Source organism: Lampris incognitus, chromosome 17, assembly GCF_029633865.1.
Source record: "Lampris incognitus isolate fLamInc1 chromosome 17, fLamInc1.hap2, whole genome shotgun sequence".
NCBI classification, from domain to species: domain Eukaryota; kingdom Metazoa; phylum Chordata; class Actinopteri; order Lampriformes; family Lampridae; genus Lampris; species Lampris incognitus.
The window spans coordinates 12,084,129-12,106,432 of record NC_079227.1 but is presented as its reverse complement, the minus strand read 5'-3'; the positions used below and the strand labels follow the sequence as shown (position 1 = coordinate 12,106,432).

At 43.4% G+C, this 22,304-nt stretch overlaps 4 protein-coding genes and 1 long non-coding RNA gene across 9 annotated transcripts in view; 2 read left to right on the top strand and 3 right to left on the bottom strand.

The window, feature by feature from the left end:
* rnf40 (ring finger protein 40) overlaps nucleotides 1–10,475 on the bottom strand; it is a 30,941-nt gene extending 20,466 nt beyond the window's left edge. For 2 of the 5 annotated variants that reach the window (XM_056296951.1, XM_056296954.1), the window contains exons 1-6: nucleotides 10,340–10,454; nucleotides 9,594–9,739; nucleotides 6,206–6,373; nucleotides 5,822–6,113; nucleotides 4,614–4,814; nucleotides 3,976–4,100 (exon numbers count right to left, since the gene is read on the bottom strand). In XM_056296951.1, coding sequence (XP_056152926.1) covers nucleotides 3,976–4,100; nucleotides 4,614–4,814; nucleotides 5,822–6,113; nucleotides 6,206–6,373; nucleotides 9,594–9,739; nucleotides 10,340–10,373 — 966 coding nt within the window. In that variant the 5' untranslated portion in view covers nucleotides 10,374–10,454. Of the gene's footprint in view, nucleotides 1–3,975; nucleotides 4,101–4,613; nucleotides 4,815–5,821; nucleotides 6,114–6,205; nucleotides 6,374–9,593; nucleotides 9,740–10,339 lie in introns of all 5 variants that reach the window. The other 3 variants (XM_056296952.1, XM_056296955.1, XM_056296953.1) reach the window with 2 other exon arrangements.
* Nucleotides 10,476–10,760: 285 nt separating this feature from the next.
* On the top strand, nucleotides 10,761–15,210 carry phkg2 (phosphorylase kinase, gamma 2 (testis)). Its single transcript, XM_056296957.1, has 10 exons — nucleotides 10,761–10,935; nucleotides 11,246–11,358; nucleotides 11,782–11,957; nucleotides 12,052–12,106; nucleotides 12,207–12,272; nucleotides 12,870–13,033; nucleotides 13,158–13,248; nucleotides 13,328–13,481; nucleotides 13,893–14,018; nucleotides 14,201–15,210. Exons 2-10 carry the CDS (start codon nucleotides 11,264–11,266, stop codon nucleotides 14,444–14,446), a joined length of 1,173 nt encoding a protein of 390 aa, XP_056152932.1. The 5' UTR covers nucleotides 10,761–10,935; nucleotides 11,246–11,263; the 3' UTR covers nucleotides 14,447–15,210.
* Nucleotides 15,211–15,352: 142 nt separating this feature from the next.
* Nucleotides 15,353–20,620, bottom strand: cfap119 (cilia and flagella associated protein 119). The gene is made up of 9 exons (XM_056297627.1): nucleotides 20,603–20,620; nucleotides 20,370–20,404; nucleotides 19,968–20,033; nucleotides 19,579–19,742; nucleotides 17,933–18,003; nucleotides 17,683–17,799; nucleotides 16,520–16,598; nucleotides 15,824–15,928; nucleotides 15,353–15,689 (listed from the first exon to the last, which is right to left on the bottom strand). The coding sequence occupies exons 1-9, from the start codon at nucleotides 20,618–20,620 to the stop codon at nucleotides 15,535–15,537; spliced, it is 810 nt and encodes a 269-aa protein (XP_056153602.1). The 3' UTR covers nucleotides 15,353–15,534.
* Nucleotides 20,017–20,744, bottom strand: LOC130127344 (uncharacterized). The gene is made up of 3 exons (XR_008811807.1): nucleotides 20,603–20,744; nucleotides 20,370–20,404; nucleotides 20,017–20,033 (listed from the first exon to the last, which is right to left on the bottom strand). It is a non-coding gene; the product is annotated as an uncharacterized LOC130127344 (long non-coding RNA).
* A 1,475-nt stretch (nucleotides 20,745–22,219) lies between these two features.
* The window catches only part of si:dkey-220f10.4 (tubby protein), a 12,018-nt gene continuing 11,933 nt past the window's right edge, over nucleotides 22,220–22,304 (top strand). Inside the window, exon 1 of the mRNA XM_056297656.1 lies at nucleotides 22,220–22,261. Within this exon, the coding sequence (XP_056153631.1) occupies nucleotides 22,220–22,261 (42 nt within the window). The remainder of the gene's footprint in view (nucleotides 22,262–22,304) is intronic.

Genomic DNA, 22,304 nt, shown 5'->3' with positions numbered 1-22,304 from the left:
AACCAACCAAGGTTACGAACCCATCAGTATGATACAAGAGAACACAGAACACAGCCATATTGGCTCCCCACTAAATTACGTTAGATAAAATAAAACTTAACTAGCACTTGTGGGGAAATGAAGAATGCAGCAGGAGAAAATTCCAGCCAGTGGAAAAAAAATGACATTGTCTGTCATTTCTTATGACAGATACAAAAGAACAACCAGGGGCTGTCATTCAAATGAACGCTTAACACTGTCAAATAAATCCAACCATTTTGCATATACTGTACATTGTATGTATACTGGTACACTCTGCCATGTCCATCTACCTCAGGCATGTATGTAAGTAACCTGCTAACATCTATTTCAACACCTCTAATATATTCTCTGCACCACTGCAATTTATCACCTCTTATTTCACCTGTATAAGTCAATCCTTGTGTATTTATGATTTTCCTGGGACCTGCAATGCTAGACATTGTTAATTTATCACTTACTACTGGCGCTATTCCCAGCCGCTTGAGACAGCTGTGGTTAAACCTCTACTTGAAAAAAAAAATCACACCCCAATCCAAGGTCTCTTAATAACTATCGACCAGTATCTAATCTTCCATTCTTTTCTAAAGTACTAGAGTGGTGTATCAACAGCTTTTGACCCATATAGAAGAAAACTCTGTACTATGAACTTTTTCAATCGGCTATCTGGGCCTGACATTCCACTGAAACTGCTCTGACCAGAGTGGTGAATGATGATCTTCTAGCTATGGACTGTAATTCCACTTCTGTGCTTCTACTACTGGACAACAGTGCAGCCTTTGACACTATTGATCACTGTATACTATTAGACAGAATAAATTGTTATTTTGGCGTCTCTTGCTTAGTTCTCTCTTGGCTTAAGTCCTACTTATCTGGAAGAACACATTGTGTTTGCTATAATAATATTACATCAAAATGCTCTTATGTTAAATATGGCGTAACTCAGGGCTCAGTTCTTGGCCCTCTACTTTTCTCTCTTTATATTTCACGTCTTGGCCAAATTATATGCAGTCATGGAATAAATTCCCATTGCTATGCTGATGATATGCAGCTTTATGTGCATATAAGGGCTGATGAGCATACTCAAATGACTAATATAGAGGCCTGCTTGGCTGCTGTAAAAACTGGATGTCCCTAAATTTTCTGCTTTTGAATATGGATAAAACTGAGATGTCGGTCACCGGCCCTGCTAGACACAGACACCAATTTGATCACGTAACAATAACAATTGACAACTCTGTGGTTTCACAAAGTGTGGCAGCCAAAAATCTTGGTGTTGCGTTTGATCTTAGCCTTTCCTTTGACAAGCACATTAAAGAAATCACCAAGACTGCCCTTTTTCACTTACGTAACATAGCTAGAATTTGGTCTTTCCTGTCCATGGCTGACGCAGACTCTAATACATGCATTTGTTTCATCCAGACTTGATTACTGTAATGTTCTGTTTTCAAGTCTGCCACATGCTAGTACTTAAAGTCTTCAGATGGTTCAGAATGCTGCAGCGAGAATCCTAACTAAAACTAGAAAATTTGACCATATTACACCAATCATGCCCCCCTTCATTGGCTTCCTATCCATATTACACCAATCATGCCCCCCTTCATTGGCTTCCTATCCATATTAGATCAGACTTCAAGGTGCTTCTGCTGACTTATAAAATCCTAAATGGGCTTGCTCCATTTTACCTGTCTGATCTCCTTAAACTGTACATTCCATCTTGAGCTCTTCCCTCTCAAACTACAGGGCTCCTGTGTTTACCCAACGTTAAAAAGAAGTCGGTTGGTGGCAGGGCCTTTTCCTATTGGACCCCATTCTTGTGGAATAATCTGCCTGTTGCCATCTGCCGTCTGCAACAGGTGGAGTCAATCAGAGTCCCTTGAGTCCTTTAAATCCAAACTTAAAGTTCAGGTTTTTGCCTTAGCCTATAATTAGTTACCTTTAAGTTGAGTGCTTCACATACAGTACTGTATGGCGGGTCAGTTTCTGTCTCAATGAATTTACCAAGCACTGTTCTGCCGACAAGATTATAGCGTATATAGATTGACTATTGCAAACTGTTCTCTTCTCTCACGTCTTTTCTCTCTCTCTGAATGACGTCTTCTCCTTTCTCAGTGTATATGTGAATGGTGTGATTTGAGTCTCCCTTATGTGCACGTAATCTGTCCTCCTCCCAGATCTCAATGGTTATGGTGGTCACCACCTGGACACTGCTTGGCATCGGCCTCATCACATTTTCTTTTTATATAGCTTATAAAGCCATATAATTTAGTTATCCTGTTTCAATGTTATATCCTTCTCTCACTCAGACATGTGACTGTGTTTTGTTCTTGGTTTTTTTCTACATGGTGATCGTGGTCAAGTGGCTTGGGTCCTGAGCTGTGCCGGTGAAGTCTGGACAATGCTTGGCATCCTCATCATATTCTTCATATATTTTATAATTCCACTATAATTCTGTTATCCTCTTTCAATGTAGTATTCTGTAAATTGTGTACACACAACTTCCATTGCATGTTGTCAGTCTTGGGAGAGAGATCCCTCCTCTGTTGCTCTCCCTGAAGTTTCTTCCTATTTTTTTCACCCTGTTAAAGGTTTTTTAGGGAGTTGTTCCTTATCCGATGTAACAAAGCCCCCTGAGGCAAACTTGTAATTTGTGATATTGGGCTGTACAAAATTGACTTGACTTGAAAAATTGACTATATATCTGAAGATTGTTGTGTTGTAGTGTTGTTATTCTATGTTAAAAGCACATTGACAGAGCCATGAAAACGGAGTCAAATTCCCTGAATGTGCAAACCTACATGGCCAATAAACATGATTCTGATTCAGATTCAGATGGGAACATAACATAGCCGACAAATAACACTTAAGGCAGGTTAAGAAAACAGATTATAAGAGTATGAAAATTTAGTCAGTTCTGATTTCAAAAGCACAATATTTTCTAGTAATTGATAAAAAAATCTTCATGAAGTACTTTTAAAAACATTGAAATCACAAAATAGAACAAAACACGCAATTCTTCATTGAATGAATGACGCAAAAAGATAACTCAATATGTGAACAAGGGCTAGTGCATGATGGTCAATGACTAGTAATAATAACCAACAACTGTTAAATTCACTCTAGAAAGGGATCACTTCTTCCTTTCTCTGTAGCTCTAATTTTAATTCTTTTCTCACCACTTCTGTCTTAATGGTCAACGTAGGATCATAGCAATATTATCAGGGTTCTGTGGCTCTGACTCTTGATCGCTGTACTAATGATTGCTTGTAACATTGGTTAGTTTAGGACTGAAGCTTGTAGAACACAATTTTACCCATTCAATTCTGTGGATAGGAGCGTCAGTAAAATTTTTAAATTAAAAGCTTAGGACACATTTACCTCCGCTCGACACCCAACATGTCTGTCAGTAATGTGCCTCGCGCAACAGAAACTCATTAACATTGTACTCTGCATTTGTGCAGGCCAGTCTCAGTGTGTCCTGACTCACTGAGACCTGCTGTCTTTTTAAACTTTTTTTTCTCTACATATGCATGTATAGCACATATTCCAACTACACAGGCTTTCAAACCATTGATGTAATTTTTTTGTATCAATAGTTTAAACTTGTGCCAACGTCAGAAAGCAGGCATATTGAACAAAATATTAACCCTAAAGAATCTGGGTTCCTATGTTTCAGACATGTTTTGCAAACTAAAGTCTATGAATCTAAATGATCACCCTACAGTGACCAAAACCTTTTCCTCTAGTTCATGGTGGAAATATTCCTTCTGTGCTCATGTGTTGTCCTTTCAACTTTCTGAATACATGGTTAAAGATGGAACCAGTCTGGACACCAATGGAGAACTCTCATTTAGATACCTAAAATTGCAGCACGAGCAGTGGGGTTACAAATAAATGCACAACATACACATCAATACGCAACGACAGCTACTACATCGGGTGCAGAAAAGAGCCTACCTCCATGGACATCTTATGGTGTCGGCCCTGTAGGAAAGAAGCCAGGTCATGCAGGCGGCCGTTTTCATCCTGCAGAGTGTGGTTCTGATTGATAACATCAGACTGGCTATCATCCTCACTTACTGCTGACAAACACCAGATTACAAACACATGGTCATAAAAATCAGATCACGCTAATGGGCCTCGCTCCACTCATGTCTTTTCTAGTCTTTGTGATGAAAGCTGATGAGGTTGTTCCCTTATTTACTGTTTGAATCGCAGATGCTGACATGACACATGAAAGATGCAACTTACAATACCGATGCTCAGCTTGCAATTGTTTACTATATCACTGCATACATGGACCCAGTGAGCAAACCTTAAGTTATCTGTCACATGGGATGTTAAGTAGGAACTCTTATGTTGTGGTGTCCCAAATAACACATGGCAATCAACAAAATACAAAGACAGGCAGAAAAAATACTTAGACATGCTTACTTAAAGACTGTCATGATTGAGCAGTGGCAACAGCAAGTGTATAGACTGATTATTTAAAGCAGCCATGTATTTCATAGTAACTATCATAGATTATGACTACTACTGTTATTAGTTATTACTATGTAGTCTTGTCACCTCCGTGGTTCCATATCTGTGGTTACCTGCAGCCTGGACTTTGTTGCAGAGCTCCTGGATGCGGCTGTAGAGTCTGTCAAAAACACACACCAGGCAGGCAACAGCTTCCTTACTAAACTGCATGCGGTCCTGCAGTTGCAGACTGAGCTCCTCTTCGCCACTGTGGTCCAGTGTTGCCAGGAAGACCTTGGTATTCTCGCTCAGTGGGGGAGGGGGTGGCAGTGAGTCTGCACATCAAAAATTTGCATAAACGTACAATAAATTAACAATGACAAAAAACCAGGGAAGCAGAGAAAAAAATGGAAAACTGTTATTAATGGAAATGAAAGTTGATTGTTACACAAGCGATGCAGAGAAACAGCGAGACAAGAGACAGACAGACAAAAAGGCGGATAGAGAAATAGATATAGACAGATGGTTAGGCAGGGCCAGAGACAGGCAGAGAGATAGAGACAAATAGATAAATGGACAGAAAGACAAACTGATGGATTTAGAATGATAGATAAGGAGACTGAAATCCTGAATAATGACATCTTTGTAAGATGTCAATGACATCTTTGTAAGATGTCATTGATAAAAGGATGGGAGACAACAAAACCTTCCATGGCTTGAGTTTAGGATTGTGGTATTTCACTGAAAATGGATCGGTTCTACAACCCATCTATGACATCATAGTTCACCTGTACATGTTAGGGAACCTAAACTGTTCCCTCCTTTACTCTATCACGGTTTTCTGCTTGTGATCCATTAATATAAATTCACATTCATCTCATGCTAATTTGCTGAAACTCAAACCCAAATTCCTTTTTCAGATGATCCATTTTACAAGGAGGTCAAGTGTCAGAGATTGGGGTTAGCTAGAGAACAGGTTCTCTGGAGCTGGTAGGAATTCAGTGTCTTGTTCACGGACACTTCAGAAGGATGGATAACTGCTGACAACAATGGGCTGGAATCAGGCTGAAAAGCAAATCATGCATCACTACACCACCATAATGCTTGAGTGGTTTTTGAATTGTATTCTTCATTTGCAATGCAGCTAGCACCTTGGTTTGTTGCTGCCCCCTATCTCTTTTTCCTGGTCTTGTAGTGTTGAGATCTAAATAAAAAACATGCTACAATAGCTTCGAACCTCTGCATGCTGATTACTGCTTTTTCATGCTGCAAACCTCTGGTGTGATATCAGAGGAAAAGCCACTCAGAGACAGAAGCTATGATTATAAAACTTCTCCTTAACCTGTGGCTGATTCCTGGGAGGGCTCCACAGATGTGTCATCCAGCCTGTCGGGAGGCGGAGGTGGCTGCTGCTCTGGCTGCTCCTCCCGGGGCTGCGGCTCGGGTGGCTCCCCATCATTCTCTGGCTCTGGGAGTGGAGATGAAGGCTGAGTGGGGGCTGGCGGAAGTGGAATTTCTCCATCCATCCCCATTGTAGCAGAGTCAGGTGGCAAGGCAGAAGGAGGGTCCAGGGCAGGTGTCTGGGAGGTTGGTGGCTCAATGCGTTGGCGCAGGATACGAACGCTTTCTTCCAGCTGTGAGTTAGAGACCAGATCAGAATCTACTTAGAATTGAGAAGTTTTCTTATGTGGTACATATATTTGCATATATAAATGTAAATATATACCTGAGACCAGTAGCGGTTTACAATAAGCAGCGTGGTGTCATCTGTCGCTTGTCTTTTTTCCAGCTTTTCTATCTTTTCACGCAGCTCATCCTCCATGGCCTGCCTTTGCTCCAGGCGCTCACACAACTTTTTGTTTTTAAACTGGATCACCTTCATGTCCATTTCCTCCTGCAAGTGATGACACAGGACAATCAAGTAGACACTGGAGATCTGTCTCCATCAAGTTTAACACTGCCCATGTTAATACTGCGTATTAGAGTGGGACAAAATGCAGTAAATACCTATTAGTGATAATCAGTTCTTGCACTATGTAACAAGATACACATCACTTCCAAATCCCTTACAAATGAGATACTTATACACTCTTACAAGCATAGATACTTTTCTGTAGCTTCACAGAGCATTGAATCAGCTCATCTGGACACAACCTTTATTGAGAGAAACGTTTCATCACTCATCTAAGTGACTTCTTCAGTCTCAACTGACTGCAGGTATCCCCACCATTATAAAAAAATGCAGTGGCATAACCACCAAAAACCGATCGATTTCATATGCAAATTGCTGTGACCATTAGCTAGTTACAATGGCCATGTGTACTATTCACAGAGGATTGGGGAATAGTTGCAATCACAGCATTGTAAGATGGAAATAGATGTACTCTTAGCCCCCCCCCCCCGGTTCAGGGATGGTTGTTCCCTCTTCACATAGATGGCCTCTTTGACTTCCCGTTTAAACTAGCGTTACTCTCCATCAAGGATGTGCACATCCTCATCCTTGAAAGAGTGGCCACAGGCCTGTAGATGGGTGTAGACCGTGGAGTCCTGGCCTGACACGTTAGCTCTTCTGTGTTATGCCATCCTCTTGCCCAATGTCTGTTTGGTTTCCCCAATGTACATGTCACAGCAATCCTCCCGGCACTTAACAGTGTATACTATATTGCTCTGTTTGTGCCGGGGGACCTGATCCTTGGGGTGGACCAATTGCTGGCGCAGTGTGTTGTGGGGTTTGAAAGCAACGGAGAAATGATGTTTAGAAAATACATGTCTCAACTGTTCCGACACTCCCACTAAATACAGAATCACCACTGGTTTACATTTAGGCAGCTGTTGTCCTTCTCCTCTCTTTGAGTCACTGGTGCACTGTTTGGGCATCTTCCTGGATTTGACAAATGCCCAGTTAGGATAACCACACTTAACCAGGGCCTAATTAATGTGAGATTTCTCCCCTTCACCGGCCGCTGTGTCGCTGGGGACGTTGTCAGCTCAGTGGTACAGAGTCCTGATGACTCCTCCAGAATCAGAATATCAGAATCAGAATACTTTATTCATTATTGGGTTCTATTACAGACACTCACGCTCCAGTGTGCTCCAATGGATGATGAGAGTCAAACCTTAAGTATTGATCAGTATGCGTTGGTTTGGGGGCAGGGGTGGACTGGGAATGAAAAATGGCCCTGGACTTTTTGACTCAGACTGGCCCACCAACTCCCCCCCCCCCCCCAGTGATACACCACCACCCACACAAACCATGCCACACTTTATGTAAACAAGATGACTGAACAATATTTATAACACTAACTTTAGTAAAATAGAACAAGGGGAACATGTTGCTCTTAGGAGGAGGCTGGCTAGAAGGAGTACATTTTACCATCTGACCAGTAAAAGAAATAATTTTAACCACCTTTAAGTTTTTTCTCTTTTTGTTTGTCCATCTTGCTCCACTCCACTATTTATTTAAATGTCGCTATTTAACAGAGATGGGAAAGGGGCAGGGCCCAGGAAACGTTAGAATGGACCGGACCAAAAGTAAGTGGCTGGGAGAAGAGAGGCTGACAGATTTAATACCCAACTGCAATGGACTGGCAGCCCACTCGCCTGGGCTGGTCAGATACAAAACACATGGTTATTTTTATGTGAGTGGAGGCTGGGGTTATTTATATTTTGCGTTGCATCAACCCCAATTGTCAAGCAGCCCACCGGGAAAACTCCCGGTGCTCTAGATGGCCAGTCCGCCATTGGTTTTGGGGGTTAAAGATGGCAGTGTAGAAGACGGACACAGTGAAACCAGCTCCTGTTCCAATTCGTTTATTTTAATCCCTTTGCATGCAACACAAATACCAAAACAACTACTGCTGCCTTTTATCACAAATCAACACCATTATGTTGGATAAGTCCCCGAAAAAAGCTGAAGCAGCGACGAAGGAAAACAAAAGCAAAAAAGACAAACACTCCGGACATGACTAGCACTAGCATTAGACCAAAGCTAATACCGAAGCTCTGCCGACATGGTTTCTTGAGGAAATGGACAAAGCGATCAACAAAATTCAAACCTTGTTGGACCACAAGTTGAATGTTATATCTGACTCAGTGGAAACACTTATCAGTGACAACTGTGCACTGGGGCAACGTGTTAAAGACATCAAAGACAAGCAGGTGAGCTACACAGAAAGCCTGAAGATGTCGATGACAACCAAAAAAAAAACCCCCCAAAAAAAACCCAAAAAAAACAAGAGGGGGAGCAATTAACGATCTAAAAGAAAATCTTGATGATTTGGAAAACAGGGCAAGAAGGCAAAATCTAAGGCTGGTTGGCTTTCCAGAGGGAGTTGAGGGGAAAAACACAATCGCCTTCCTACAAGAATGGCTCCTGAAAATACTAGGTCTAGAGAACGGGGACTGAATTGAGATAAAGCAGGCTCACCGTACACCCTTCCTTTCTTACTCCATTGCCTCTATTATGGCGCTTGTCTGGTGGAAGGGGTCGGGGGGGACTGGTCTTGAAATATTAACTTAACATGTTGAACCTTTTTTTCTCTCTTATCCTTGATAATTCAACTTTACATTTTCTACTGTAAACTACTGTGTATATGAGAAAACCAATAAAAATAAACCGTTAAAAAAGTATGTGTTGGTTTACGATAAACATCAACAACCAACTGTCCCCCATCACCAACTCTAACTCTAGTTAATGCTCACGTAATTTGCATATGAAACCAGTCGTTGTTTTTGGTCATTATGCCACTGTGCTGTTTACCGGGGGGGGTACCTGCAGTCAGTTTAGAGTGAAGAAGTCACTTAGATGAGTTATAAAACGTTTCTCTCAATAAACATTGTGTCCATATGAACTGATTCAACTTTCTGTGATTTCCTTACCTGAATTATTGAGTATACATAAAGAATTTTCTGTAGTTTTTGTTCTACTTCAAATAATTCATGCCCATTGTGCATTTATGAACTTGCATCTATTTATTGAGCATCCCACCAAGACAAAATCCTAATACGTAAAAAATTACTTAGCTGTCAGTGTATATGATCTGTGATATTTCTGTACCGAAACCATCTAGAGAGAGAAATTATGTTGACAAAGTGGCCTGGTAAAGGTAACTGACCGTAGAAGACACTCCCCCTATACGTATGGGCTCAATGAGGGTCGTCGTTGTCTTCTCTTCTTTCTTACTCTTCTTCTCAGGCGGGCCAGGGGGACTGTCCCCTCCCGAGGGTCGCTTCCCACCCCCAACGCCTGACATCCTTCCCTCTGTAATGAGAAAGCAAGAGTTAACAAACCTTTCCCATTAGAAACACACAAGTCAAATTTTATTTCGTTGGCTATAAATCACAATTCAGTCTCAGGGGGCTTTAAATTCAGATTAAATTCTATCATAAACAAAAGTAGAATAGGTGCCTATCTTTTGACCATCGATTCATAACAGGGAAAAAACTTTCACAGAAAAAAACGTGAAAAAAACCGGGAGGAACCTCAGGATGAGAATTAGAGAAGGGGTCCCTCTTTCAAAGCCAACGACACCAAACGGTTTGGGTTTGATCATGAAAATAGTAACGTTTTTTTATGAACACATCTTGGCTCAGGAACAGACTGAATGTGGTTTGAAACAACCTTCTCCACTCTCAGGTCATCAACAAGAATATATTTGTTGATGAATTATAAAATCTGGGAGCGGTTGTGGGACACCGAGTGGAAAAGCTAGCTAATTATCGCCTTCATTATGGTATGTTACATACAAACGGGTACATGGCGTTAGCATCACTGGCGAGTTAAGACGTGCTAAATTTGCTAAACGGCTCGCTAAACAGCGCACTGGGATTATTGCAATGAAGCATTAGTCCGGCGGTTTACCAAAGCAGGACCCAAATTTACTGATGTATCGCATATGCAGTCCATCTTCGCTTAAAAACACGTACACAGCCCTTTAATTTCCAGAGTAATTTACAAACCTTAACGAGCGGCAGCGCTACTCGCTCGTTCACCGTCCGGAAGCTACGGAAGATGACAAGGTCGTACTTCCGGTGGACGGTTAAACCAATTTTTTTTTCATTTTCTATTTTTTTTGTAATTTCCGTGTCGTTCGAATCGGATATTAAGGAGGAAAAATGCCAGGATGCGTCTTTTTGCAAGTATCAATACACATTTTAGAAATGTATTCACGCAATCGGTGTATTTTCTAGAAATACTGGCGCGTAAATATCCTGCCGGCGTCGTATTCCGTCCACATGGCGGCGCTGCTGCTTCACGTAGTAAAACACCAGTTTGGAGAACCGTGACCAGAATGTAAACAGTCCAGGTGCCTCCGTTGACATTAGCGAGCATCAGTTCCGAATCGCTTTCTGCGATGGCCTAACGCAAGGCCCCCTTGACATTGATGGCATTATAGAGTCAGATACGACGCTCGGTGTCTTCTGCTGTCATGAAATTTGCCTTTTGAACGCATACGGGTAAGTGACTTCCGGTACGCACCCTCAACCCGCTAACAAAAGCCAAGGCCAAAGCCAAAATGACAGAAGCTAGTAGCGTCAGTGGTTTCAGGGCACATTTGTAACGCACGACAGGGAGGGGACCATTACATGCTGCCAAGTGTGCGCCAGTAAACTGAAGGTTTTCCCGCACCGTCCCCAGAAATAAGATGCATTTTTAACGCTGTTCTCAGACTGTGCAGATTAGCTGCGTTGCGAGTGATCCTAAGTTTGCAGTATGTTGCTGCTACAAAAACAGTCGGTCTCATGATCTTGTGCCATGTTGTTATAGACGCCAGCTTTTTTCATCATGACCAAAGACATAGTTGTCGGAGATGAACTACCGGATTGGGTTGGGGCCAAGGAGTTTTACCAAAAGTATGACCCGAAAGAGGTGGTTGGAAGGTGAGTCCAGTGTAAGGGGACACAGAAACGAGCATCAAGCGGACTTTTGTTCTTTTAAAACGTACGATCCTGAATTCAAATGGTAACTAAAGGGTAGCCCCGATGGCAAAAGGCAAAAAAACACAGGATTGGAGTCTGCTGTCACTCTCAAATTGGTTGACAGGTCTCCTGACGACTAACACTTAACAACTGTCACTCTCAAATTGGTTGACAGGTCTCCGATGACTTAACACTTAACAACTTAAAAAGTAAAACGGCCCATATTATAAACTGTTCTGTTTAGAACGGCATGAAATGCTTATGTTCAATCTGTAACTCGGACTGTTTAATCATGTATGTAAATATACCTCGGTTTCATGTGATCAAATAAATCACAGCTTGGACCTTCAAAGCTCAGACTCAGTTGCTCACTATCTGTGCCAGGGGTGTGAGCAGTGTGGTGCGGAGGTGCGTGCACAGACACACAGGACAGGAGCTGGCCGTGAAGATCATTGAAATCACGGCTGAGAAGATGACAGCTCAGCAGCTAGAGGAGGTGAAAACCTCCACACTGAAGGAGATCCAAGTCCTAAACATGGTTAAGGGCCATGCCTCAATCAGTACGTTGGTATATTCCTCTTTCCGCTCACAAGACTTTTTAATTCTGTGTAATAAAGAATTCAATTTCATTAGTGTGTCATCGTTTCCCCTTAGTCACTCTCATCGATTCTTACGAGTCAACGACCTTCATATTTTTGGTGTTTGACCTGTGAGTATGTTGATTAATAGGTCTTGTATAGCAATTGCAGATATGTTAACATTAAATGAACATTTGTATAACTGCGGTCGCTCGTGGTTTTTTGTTTCAGCATGAGGAGAGGAGAGCTTTTTGACTACCTCACAGAAAAAGTGACACTGAGTGAAAAGGAAACAAGGTGAGACCCAAGACAAACATCAAAACAAATTAGAGCGATATCAAATGAGCACCCTCACTGGAGCAACTATAGTGCCGTAAAGAGACATTTATTAAATCAGCAGTCATGATAACTGGAGAATTTTAATTTTGTTATGTTAATATTGTTATGCCCCAAACATCAAAACCAAGTCTACTTGGTTTTGATGTCATCAAAATGTCATCATATATTAATATTGAGCACTGTGTGCACATTGCTTCTTGAATACTATGTTAAAGAGTAACTGCACCATCAATCTTGGGTAGAATCAGAACATTTCTGTGCAAGTATGATATCCACATTTCCTGTAAAAAATTGCACCCCTGCTGGTTGAACTCTTCCATGAGTGTGCAGTCCTGAATGCTTACGTGTCCATGCAGTTTTTGTCTACAGATGCATCACAAGTGCAGAAAAATGTCTACATGTTGCCTCCCCACACCGACCAAAGAGAGTCTGATTCCAACCAGCCACACTCCCCATTTCTTGTCTGCTCAGACACCCCCACCCCTGAACTTTGAGTTCTTAGCGCGATATTTGGCAGAAGTTATTCATTTTTCTTTAATCTTGTTGCTACTGCAGGAGTATGGTGAGGGCCCTGCTGGAGGCGGTCCAGTATCTCCACTCCCTCAACATAGTCCACCGGGACCTGAAACCTGAGAACATTCTGCTGGACGACCAGGGACACATCAAACTGTCTGACTTTGGTTTCTCTGTGCAGCTGCAGCCTGGAGAGAATCTCAGAGGTGATCACAACAGGAAGATAAAAAAAATACTAGTTTGATGGATTTGCTCATGCAATTTAAAGCACATGTTTTTTTTCTTTTCTAACTTGTTTACTTTATTCCATCTTTTATTCTGTGAACTCAGAGCTTTGTGGGACTCCAGGTTATTTGGCTCCTGAAATACTTAAATGCTCCATGGATGAGATGCACCCAGGCTACGGGAAAGAGGTTGACCTGTAAGTATTTTGCCAATAGTGTATTTGTTCTGCTTGAGCTCCATGTCATTTTTTTCTGATCCATTTTCATGTTTTTAAGCTGGGCATGTGGAGTGATCCTGTTCACCTTACTGGCCGGATCACCTCCCTTCTGGCATCGTAAACAGATGCTCATGCTGAGGATGATCATGGAGGGGCGGTACCAGTTCAGCTCCCCGGAGTGGGATGACCGGTCCGACACTGTCAAAGACCTGGTAGGACACCACTGTGTGGCTCTCAGTTCAGATGGTTTGTTGATGGCATTTTGAACTGAATAGCTAGCTGTGTGGATTCCCATCTTAAGAAACCTCCTTTGTTTCATCTGATAAAAGACTTAGACTGTTAACAATATGTATTCTTTCTTACACAGCAGGAGCACTTAAATTTTGAAAAGGAATAATTGAACAAACCCTACTGTTAAATCTGCTGTTGTTACTCTGCATAATGCATAATATAAAAAAAATGGTTTGAATGTCATCTCTGTTTAAGTGTTAGTTCAGAGCTTATTTCTTTGTATCCTCAAAGGCTGTTGGCCTTAACAGTACCAGGAACAGGCCATCTTGCAATGCTCGAATCTACCAGCTGGCAGACAATATAAACAAACCAAGCCTCTCTTTTCCTTTCAGATCTCCAGGCTGATGGTCGTGGACCCAGCTCACCGTCTCACAGCTGAACAAGCCTTAGCCCATGCCTTCTTCAGACAGTACCAGAGGGAGGACGTGCGGCTCTTCAGCCCCAGAAAGACATTTAGGGTGAGTTGCAACACTGACCGCCTGTCTTTATCAAGTAAATTCGTTTTACTGAAAGACAAACTTTCTTTGCTGCGTAACCAGTAATGTTGGCTTACGAGACAAAAAAGCAAAACCAACCACTGAAGTCTCTAGTTTCATTTCTTCTTGCAAAATTCATCGATCTGTCCCTCCTTCCCCCTCAGGTCCTGATAGTGAGCGTGCTGGCCTGCATTAGAATGTACAGCCGGTACCGCCGTACTCGGCCTTTGACCCGGGAGGTTCTAGCACGGGACCCATACTCCATCCGTGGTGTGCGCAAACTCATTGATGGCTGTGCCTTCCGGATCTACGGCCACTGGGTCAAGAAAGGGGAGCAGCAGAACAGAGCTGCCCTCTTCCAAAACACAGCTAAGATCATGCTACTAGGCCTAGAGGACTTTGAAACCTAAAGTTCAAACCTCATTTTCAACTGTGCTGTTTATTTTTGTTTGTTTGGTTTTTGTTTTTTTGTTTTGTTTTTTTTGTGGTTGAGTCATGTTACATTTTGCATGTGGTGGTGCAACTATTGTTCCATACAGGTGTTGGTCTCATGTCATCATCTGTCTTTACTGCTGATCACTTTGCACAAATGTTCTGTTATTTATAGAGAAGGGTGCATGCCTTAATATGCAATATATCTTAATATAATCTGATGGAAGAAGAGGCAGTTTCAGACTCTTCAAAAAGAAGTCAGTGGCTATAGAAAAAAATGATTAGTTGCGCCACTTTAATGTAAAACAAGATATGGGTGTCATCTGTTGTGAACAAGTGGCATGAAAACACCTTGGTTTGTTAGGAATTTTCTTAAGGATTTTATTAAGTGATCAGTTAAATGGGAACTTATTTCTTACATTCTTTCAATTATTGCACTGAAATTGTTATTTTTTTAATCAATGGATTTAGGTTTTTACATTTATTTTACATTGATTTGACCAATTAGTAGCAATGGACGTTAAAAATCTGGTTTTGGCGTGTTACTGGTAAGAAATTCCTCAAGTTGGGTTGACAGTAATGTTTTGATTAGTTTGACAATACCTCTAACTAATACATGCTAGCAACCAAGCATGTGCACCAGAAAGTGCATTCAGAGAAACTGAATGACGGCTCATTCCTCTCCAAGGCAGTATTAGTATTTTTACATTACTTGTATTTGTTGCAGATTTAAACGAGTAACATTCCTCATTCACCTTATGTGACGACCACCTTATTAAAGAACCTGCCTGTGTGACAACTAAACTATAATCCACATATCTATAATATCGAAGAAAACAGGTTTATTAACAAAAATAAAACATTTAAACATGTTGTTGTGTGAGTGTGTGTGGGTGGGTGTGTGTGTAGTCATGGTTTGACTTCATGGCCATTAGAAGGGACTGCAGTAAAAGATTCAAACAGATGAGAGAAATACTACAAAATGATGAATGCTTAAAAAAAATAAACAAAAATTCCATTGAAATACAGGACACGAGTTTTCTCTTTTCCATGATTATTTTACCCTTTACTTCCTGCCCTGGAGGTTGAGCTGTAGCGAGGCCAACGCGGTGTTCAGCTGTTCTTCGCTCTCCTTCAGTCTCTGCTCGAGGTGAACAGACACACGCGTCACTTCCTCTTCGACTGCCTGCTGAATCAAAGCTGTCAACTCTGACCTGGAGCCTAACAGGCAGGACACACGCACACACACACACACACACACACCCCACCACTGAAGTAACGCCAGAGGGTGTTTGTCTCACAGAGGCTAATGACAGCATAGCTGCTCTGGGTGGAGATGTTGGCTCCAGCTGTACCTGGTGTGGTGACCTCTGGTTCAGCAGTCGGGGGTTCCTGAGGTTCAGAAGGACCATCTTTTCCTTCTCCCATCTCTAAGTCTTTCTCCAGCTCCTTTCCCTCTTCTGGTGTAGTTCGTGGATTAAAAAGAAGAAAAAGAATACTGCTGTGTGAAAGTATCCATGAGTATGCTGCTCCACCCCCTCTGCCGATCCCGGGAGGGCTGCAGACTACCGCATGCCTCCTCCGATACATGTGGAGTCACCAGCCGCTTCTTTTCACCTGACAGTGAGGAGTTTCACCAGGGGGACGTAGTGCGTGGGAGGATCACGCTATTCCCCCAGTTCCCCCTGTCCCACGAACAGGTGCCCCGACCGACCAGAGGAGGTGCTAGTGCAGCGACCAGGACACATACCCAAATCTGGCTTCCCACCTGCAAACACGTCCAATTGTGTCTGTAGGGACGCCTGACCAAGCCGGAGGTAACACAGGGATTTGAACCAGTGATCTCCGTGTTGGTAGGCAACGGAATAAACCGCTACGCTACCCGGACGCCCCGCCGTTGTTTTTAACCACCTACCATCACAACTTTCCCGATTCACACCACAAAATAGTGGGTGGATTGCCTTGTCTACCTAAATAAATAAATGAAACGTAGCATCTCAAGAGAAATTAAACACCGATTTGGTAAAATACCGATTTCATAATTATATTACCCGGAGATTCAGAGTCCTCAGTGTTCAGGTGGGCTTCCTCTGGCATCCCATGGTAAACCAGAGACAGATCCAGTCGTACCTGAGCCAAAATGAAAATAAGGAAAAATAATTCTGAACACCGTTTGATTTCTCAGCAGGGTAAAGCAAGCGCCACCCCCCCCCCCCCTGTAAGAGCTCTGCTGTCACTCCCGTTACATTTTCACAGTCAGGTGTTCATTTCCCCAACTGGTCACACAACTCCTCAGCCTCGGGTACGGCACAAACTGGAAACGACTTGCTTTTTCCAGCTAAGAGGCTGTGGTTTACCTCATATCCTCAGAATCATACCGCCACACACTCCGAGGTGCAATGAGTCATGTCTGCTTTCAGGAAACAATGTGACAACTTGTTAATGATCAACAGGTCCTCGGTGTCTAGTTTTACTGCTGTGTGCTCACACCGCATACCTGCCGTTAAAAATCACATCCCCTCAAGCTCATCTCACACGTTTCCCATGTTGCTATGGGCTGTGTGTTATGTTCCGTGTCTTCTTTGCTTCCTTGCTTATGTCGTTGTGCTTTTTGCTGCATCATATCATCTGCAGCTGCAACAATTAAATCTTCACTTGAGGGGGAGAAAAAAAACACATCTCATTCCTTCCTTCCTCCCCCCCCAGTTGTACTTGGCAAATTACCCTATTTTCCGAGCCATCCCGGTCGCTGCTCCACCCCCTCTGCCGATCCGGGGAGGGCTGCAGACTACCACATGCCTCCTCCCATACATGTGGAGTCACCAGCCGCTTCTTTTCACCTGACAATGAGGAGGTTCGCCAGGGGGCGTAGCGCGTGGGAGGATCACGCTATGCCCCCCAGTTCTCCCACCCCCCCGAGCAGGTGCCCCGACCGACCAGAGGAGGCGCTAGTGCAGTGACCAGGACACATACCCACATCCGGCTTCCCACCCGCAGACACGGCCAATTGTGTCTGTAGGGACGCCCGACCAAGCCGGAGGCAACACGGGGATTCGAACCGGCGATCCCCGTGTTGGTAGGCAACAGAATAGACCGCCACGCTACTTGGACGCCCATCTAGTTCCATTTTAACCCATTTATTCTAACCTAGTGACAGAGATTCAAACTATTTCATGTCAAAACAGCAGAAAAAAGTAAACCTTCTCACGAATACCTGAGGCGTGAAAATATACTTGTAGAGGTTGTGGTGTCTGATGTAGGTGCCCTGGATGTACTCCAGGATCCTGGCCACTTCCTGGTAGCTGTAGAGATCGACGCTAAAGGGGGGTCGCTGTTTAGGGCAGAGTAGAGAAACGGATTAATCATCAAAAATTATGAATCAGAAACCTTCCAACATCGAAAGTATGTGAAGCGTTATAACGTGTGTATCATAGGTCGTATTCCCCGCTGGTTGGTACACTCACCCGGACGCTGTGACAGAGCAGCAGCTCGCTGCAGTACTCCAAACACTGTTCCGTGTTATTGAGTGATGTGTCTGTGGGGAAAGATAAAGAGGATTTGTGAGAGCAACATGCTGTGAAAGGAATTTTCGATAGAAAAACAATTTCTAAGTAACTGGGATTGACCAACATGCGCCATTTACCAGAGCCACAACCGTTAAAGCAAACCACAAACTACTTTCACCATCACCATTTCTTTGGAGAAAACTTGTCCGCATGGACATCTCAGTAAGGCTTTCTCCAGCGCTAAAACCAAGTGTGGAGACAGGCCTGGCTCTGCAAGGCCACCAAGGCTGTTCCCTAGGTGGTGGCTATAAACCTACGCATGTGCAGTCAGTTATATGCAGTCTTTCCTTGCAAGGTGTTATATTTTGCCATTCACGTCTGACAAATGAAAGCAATCAAACAAAACTTTAAAAAAAAAAGTTCAAACACATGCACATATCTATTTAAGCTGAATGAAGCCTGAACAGAGTTGTTGCATGACAGCATGTAGGAAGAGTCCTAGAGTTTGAGAGAATCATTCTCTCGATCCAGTCCTCTAGTACCACCAGAACTGCTCTTTCCTATTTTGCCAGGCAGAGATTCCAAGGGCCCTCAAAAAGTATTAGAACAGGTTGGACATCCGGGTGGCGTGGCGGTCTATTCTGTTGCCTATCAACACGGAGATCGTAGGTTCGAATCTCCGTGTTATCTCCGGCTTGGTCGGGCGTGCACACAATTGGCTGTGTCTACGGTTGGGAAGCCGGATGTGGCTATTTGTCTTGGTCGCTGTACTAGCGCCTCCTCTGGTCGGTCAGGGCACTTGTTCGGGGAGGAGGGGGAACTGGGGGGGGGGTAGCGTGATGCTCCCACGCGCTACGCCCCCTGGCGAATCTCCTCACTGTCAGGTGAAAAGAAGCGGCTGGTGACGCCACATGTATCGGAGGAGACATGAGGTAGTCTGCAGCCCTCCCCGGATCGGCAGAGGGGGGTAATTGGCCAAGTACAATTGGGGAGAAAAAGGGGCAAAAAGAAAGAAAAAGAACAACCGGTTAACAAACATTATCAATGTGATCTCTTTTTATGGGACACAAAATCCCCAGTGGTGCCCCTGCTGTCAGATCGTTGTGTTCACCTGTTGTTCCAGGTGAACACCTACCTGATGGAGGCTGGAATAACTGGAACAACCTGGCAGGATGGAAAACCAGCAGTACTGGTGGCACCTGAGCACGGACGTCTCGGATTGGCTGAAGGAAGCAGCGCCGGTGTGTGAGAATACGATTCACGTCACGTGACACAATTAACCATTACTTTTTTTATATAAGAGAATTTATTGCTTTGTGACTGGACCGCGGTACTGGTGGGGCCTGCGGGTCCGTGTACCTGAGGACCGGATTTAGAACCAAGTAAAACCTACTAAATAACGCTTTCTTCCACCGCATACACTGCAGTCAGACAGGCCGATTATGTCCCTCATGTGTTGCCTTACACATCTTCCAATTAATGAATACCTGTCGGTCACTCAATGCTCCAGGTTTTGTCTTATTGTAAAAAAAAAAAACAACTTTTAGACCGCGGCGACACCGGGAACAAACAATTTTTTTTAATTATCTTTCGTAATCAATCACCTATGTTGGCCTCGTGCACGCGCCTGGTGATTGACAGGAGGGCGGAGGTTTGTGCTCGGTTGAAGCCGTTCCGTCTGCAGAACAGCACCGTCCGGACGTACAGCTCCAACAGGACGCCTCTCCTCGGCTCGGGAGCCTCAACACGAAACACACGACCCAACGCACTGCGACGGGGAGGGAGGGAGGGGGGGCGGATACGGATGAATCCGATTAAGCATTGCATGCAAATTATTGCCAGCAAATTTAATTCAACAGATGACACTGAAAGAGAAGTGAAACCCAGCATAAGCGTGTGTGTGTGTGTGTGTGTGTGTGTGTGTGTGTGTGTGTGTGTGTGTGTGCGCGCGTGTGCGTGTGTGTGTCCGGAGTTACAAAGCCATCGTGGGTACCTCTCCAAATCGGGAAGGGACTGCATTTTGTCAATCTCCTCCATATCGTTGAAGCTTGCATCTACCCTGAAGACGGAATTCAAATAATGACATTAAAATTCTAAACAGAAGATAAAGCAGGAAGCGTGTATTCCAAATCAGCATGGTTCTGTGGTTCTCAGTCAGGTCCTCATGAGCCACCAGTAGCCTACCGCTGGTTTTCTATTCTTGCCAGGTGGTTTATTGCATTCTGTTGTTCCAGTTCTTCTATCCTCCAATCAGGGAGGGTTTAGACCTGGGGAAAAACAAAAAAAACAGGTGGCTGTAGTCAACTACCTGGCAAGAATAGAAAACCAGCGGTACTGGTAGTACATGAGGACCTGATTGAGAACCACTGGCACGCTAAATGGACGCGTCTCTTACCACAGCAGCACTCTGGGCTTCGGAAGGTGTGGCACCTACGAAACAAAACGACACTTTCGACATTTTTTTTAAAGTCCGATCCAATCAAGCATTACATTCAAATTATTACTGGCAGCATTAAGTGGCCTAAAATTCAACAAATAACACTGAAAGATACGCGAAACCCATCATAAATTAGCTGATAATTATTCAATTCCGGTCAGACTTCGCGATATTTCATTAATTTATCCTACCTTTATTTTCGTATCCATTTTCGTTTGCTTTTGGTTAAAAGTTGCGCGTATGCGCAAACTGAATACACGCGTTTTGACCTGAATGTTTTTTGTTTTTTTTAGCTAAAAATAAAATAACCCGTCTGTTGCTTGGCAGCGTGCAGTAACCTGCTTCTGTAATGCCGAGCTGTTTACGGTGGTCTGTATCCTAGCAACAACATTCCCGCTTTCTACTTCCGGTACCAAGTTTGGTATTCCCGCCCCGCAACGCTTAATCAGCCACTCATCCACCCAACCTAATCCGAAATAAATGAGAGAAAACTGGTAATACACTGATCTCACAGCGTGAATAAGCCACTCAAAGAATGTGCGTATTCAGCGAGCCGTGTCACTTCTCTATCTGTGTAAAAAGTACCAAGACATCTTTTTACTATTTTCTTTTTTCTTTTTTTTACCAGCCCTAACCAGATGATGACTTTATGACTGCCCCTGTCCAAGAGGAATATCCTGTTTTTATGTATGGGGGTATGCATAAATGTATCTGTGTATGTTCATATGTATGTATGTATGTATGTATGTATGTATGTATGTATGTATGTATGTATGTATGTTACTCTCGGGGGGGTTGGGTGTCCAAATTGCCAGAGAGGGCCTTGAGGAGGCTGTGGATCAGAACTAATGGCTCTTGGACCAAGTTTATGCTACAGCCACAGGCCCGGGACTCAACAGCCCTGGCTGGAGCGTTTGCCAAGGGTTTACTTGTTGGTTTAAGAGCCACAACTTCTTGACTGCAGCCACGAAGTTGGGCTGGGCTGTCTCCTAGCACATAAGAGAAGACACACAATACACAATACAGTGCACAAATACGCTGTTCATAGGACATTTTTAGTGTTGGTGGCACTCAGTGAGAATTCAACCCTCCATTTTGACAATGTTTTCACCACTTTGCAGTGAGTTGTGGTGAATGGCCTCTGCCTCTGTTCATTTTTTGCATATCTGCACATTTTGCACAGTTTTCAGCTGATTAAACAGGTCATCTTTCCTTTGGATGTGAGCATATATCTTTGTCTATCTTTGATCTGTTCACTGTATTGTGCTGTTGCTTTATGGCACCATCATAGATTTGAATATTGTCTAACGCTGTGTTTTTTGCATGCTGTAACTTTTTTACGGCCCCAAACCCAAATTCCCCTGCAAGGTAAATAAAGACTTGATATTGTTCAACTACACCCCACCATTACATGCAGAACTCTGCTAAAGAGAACCAGCACTACGACACATTGTCCCCGTCTGTATTCATTTAGACGCTGGTGTCCTCCTGGTGTCTGCAGGAGCTGTGCAGTGGACTTTAAGAACCTTATCCCCTTTTAATCTACTTTGCCGTCTGCTACATGCAGGTGGACAGACCATATCAGATGGAGGGAGTAGGGAAGAATGAAACGCCCAGTTCATTTTTATTTGCCAAAAGGTTACACTTTTTTGTTTTTAACGGGGAAGTCCTTTAGACACTGAACACTTTGATGCTGTATTTCATCTTGTTTTGAGGAGTATTCCCAGATCTGCTGGTCTTACTTCAGGGTTTTTTGTGATTGTGAAGGGATCAGGCTAACGTGAGTCTTCGTCACTTATAACCTAGACATGGAGGACCCAGATATTCGCCAACAGAAGCTGGAAAACCAGGTAAGGGCTTAAGAATCATAGTAATGTATGAAGTAGTTCAAAC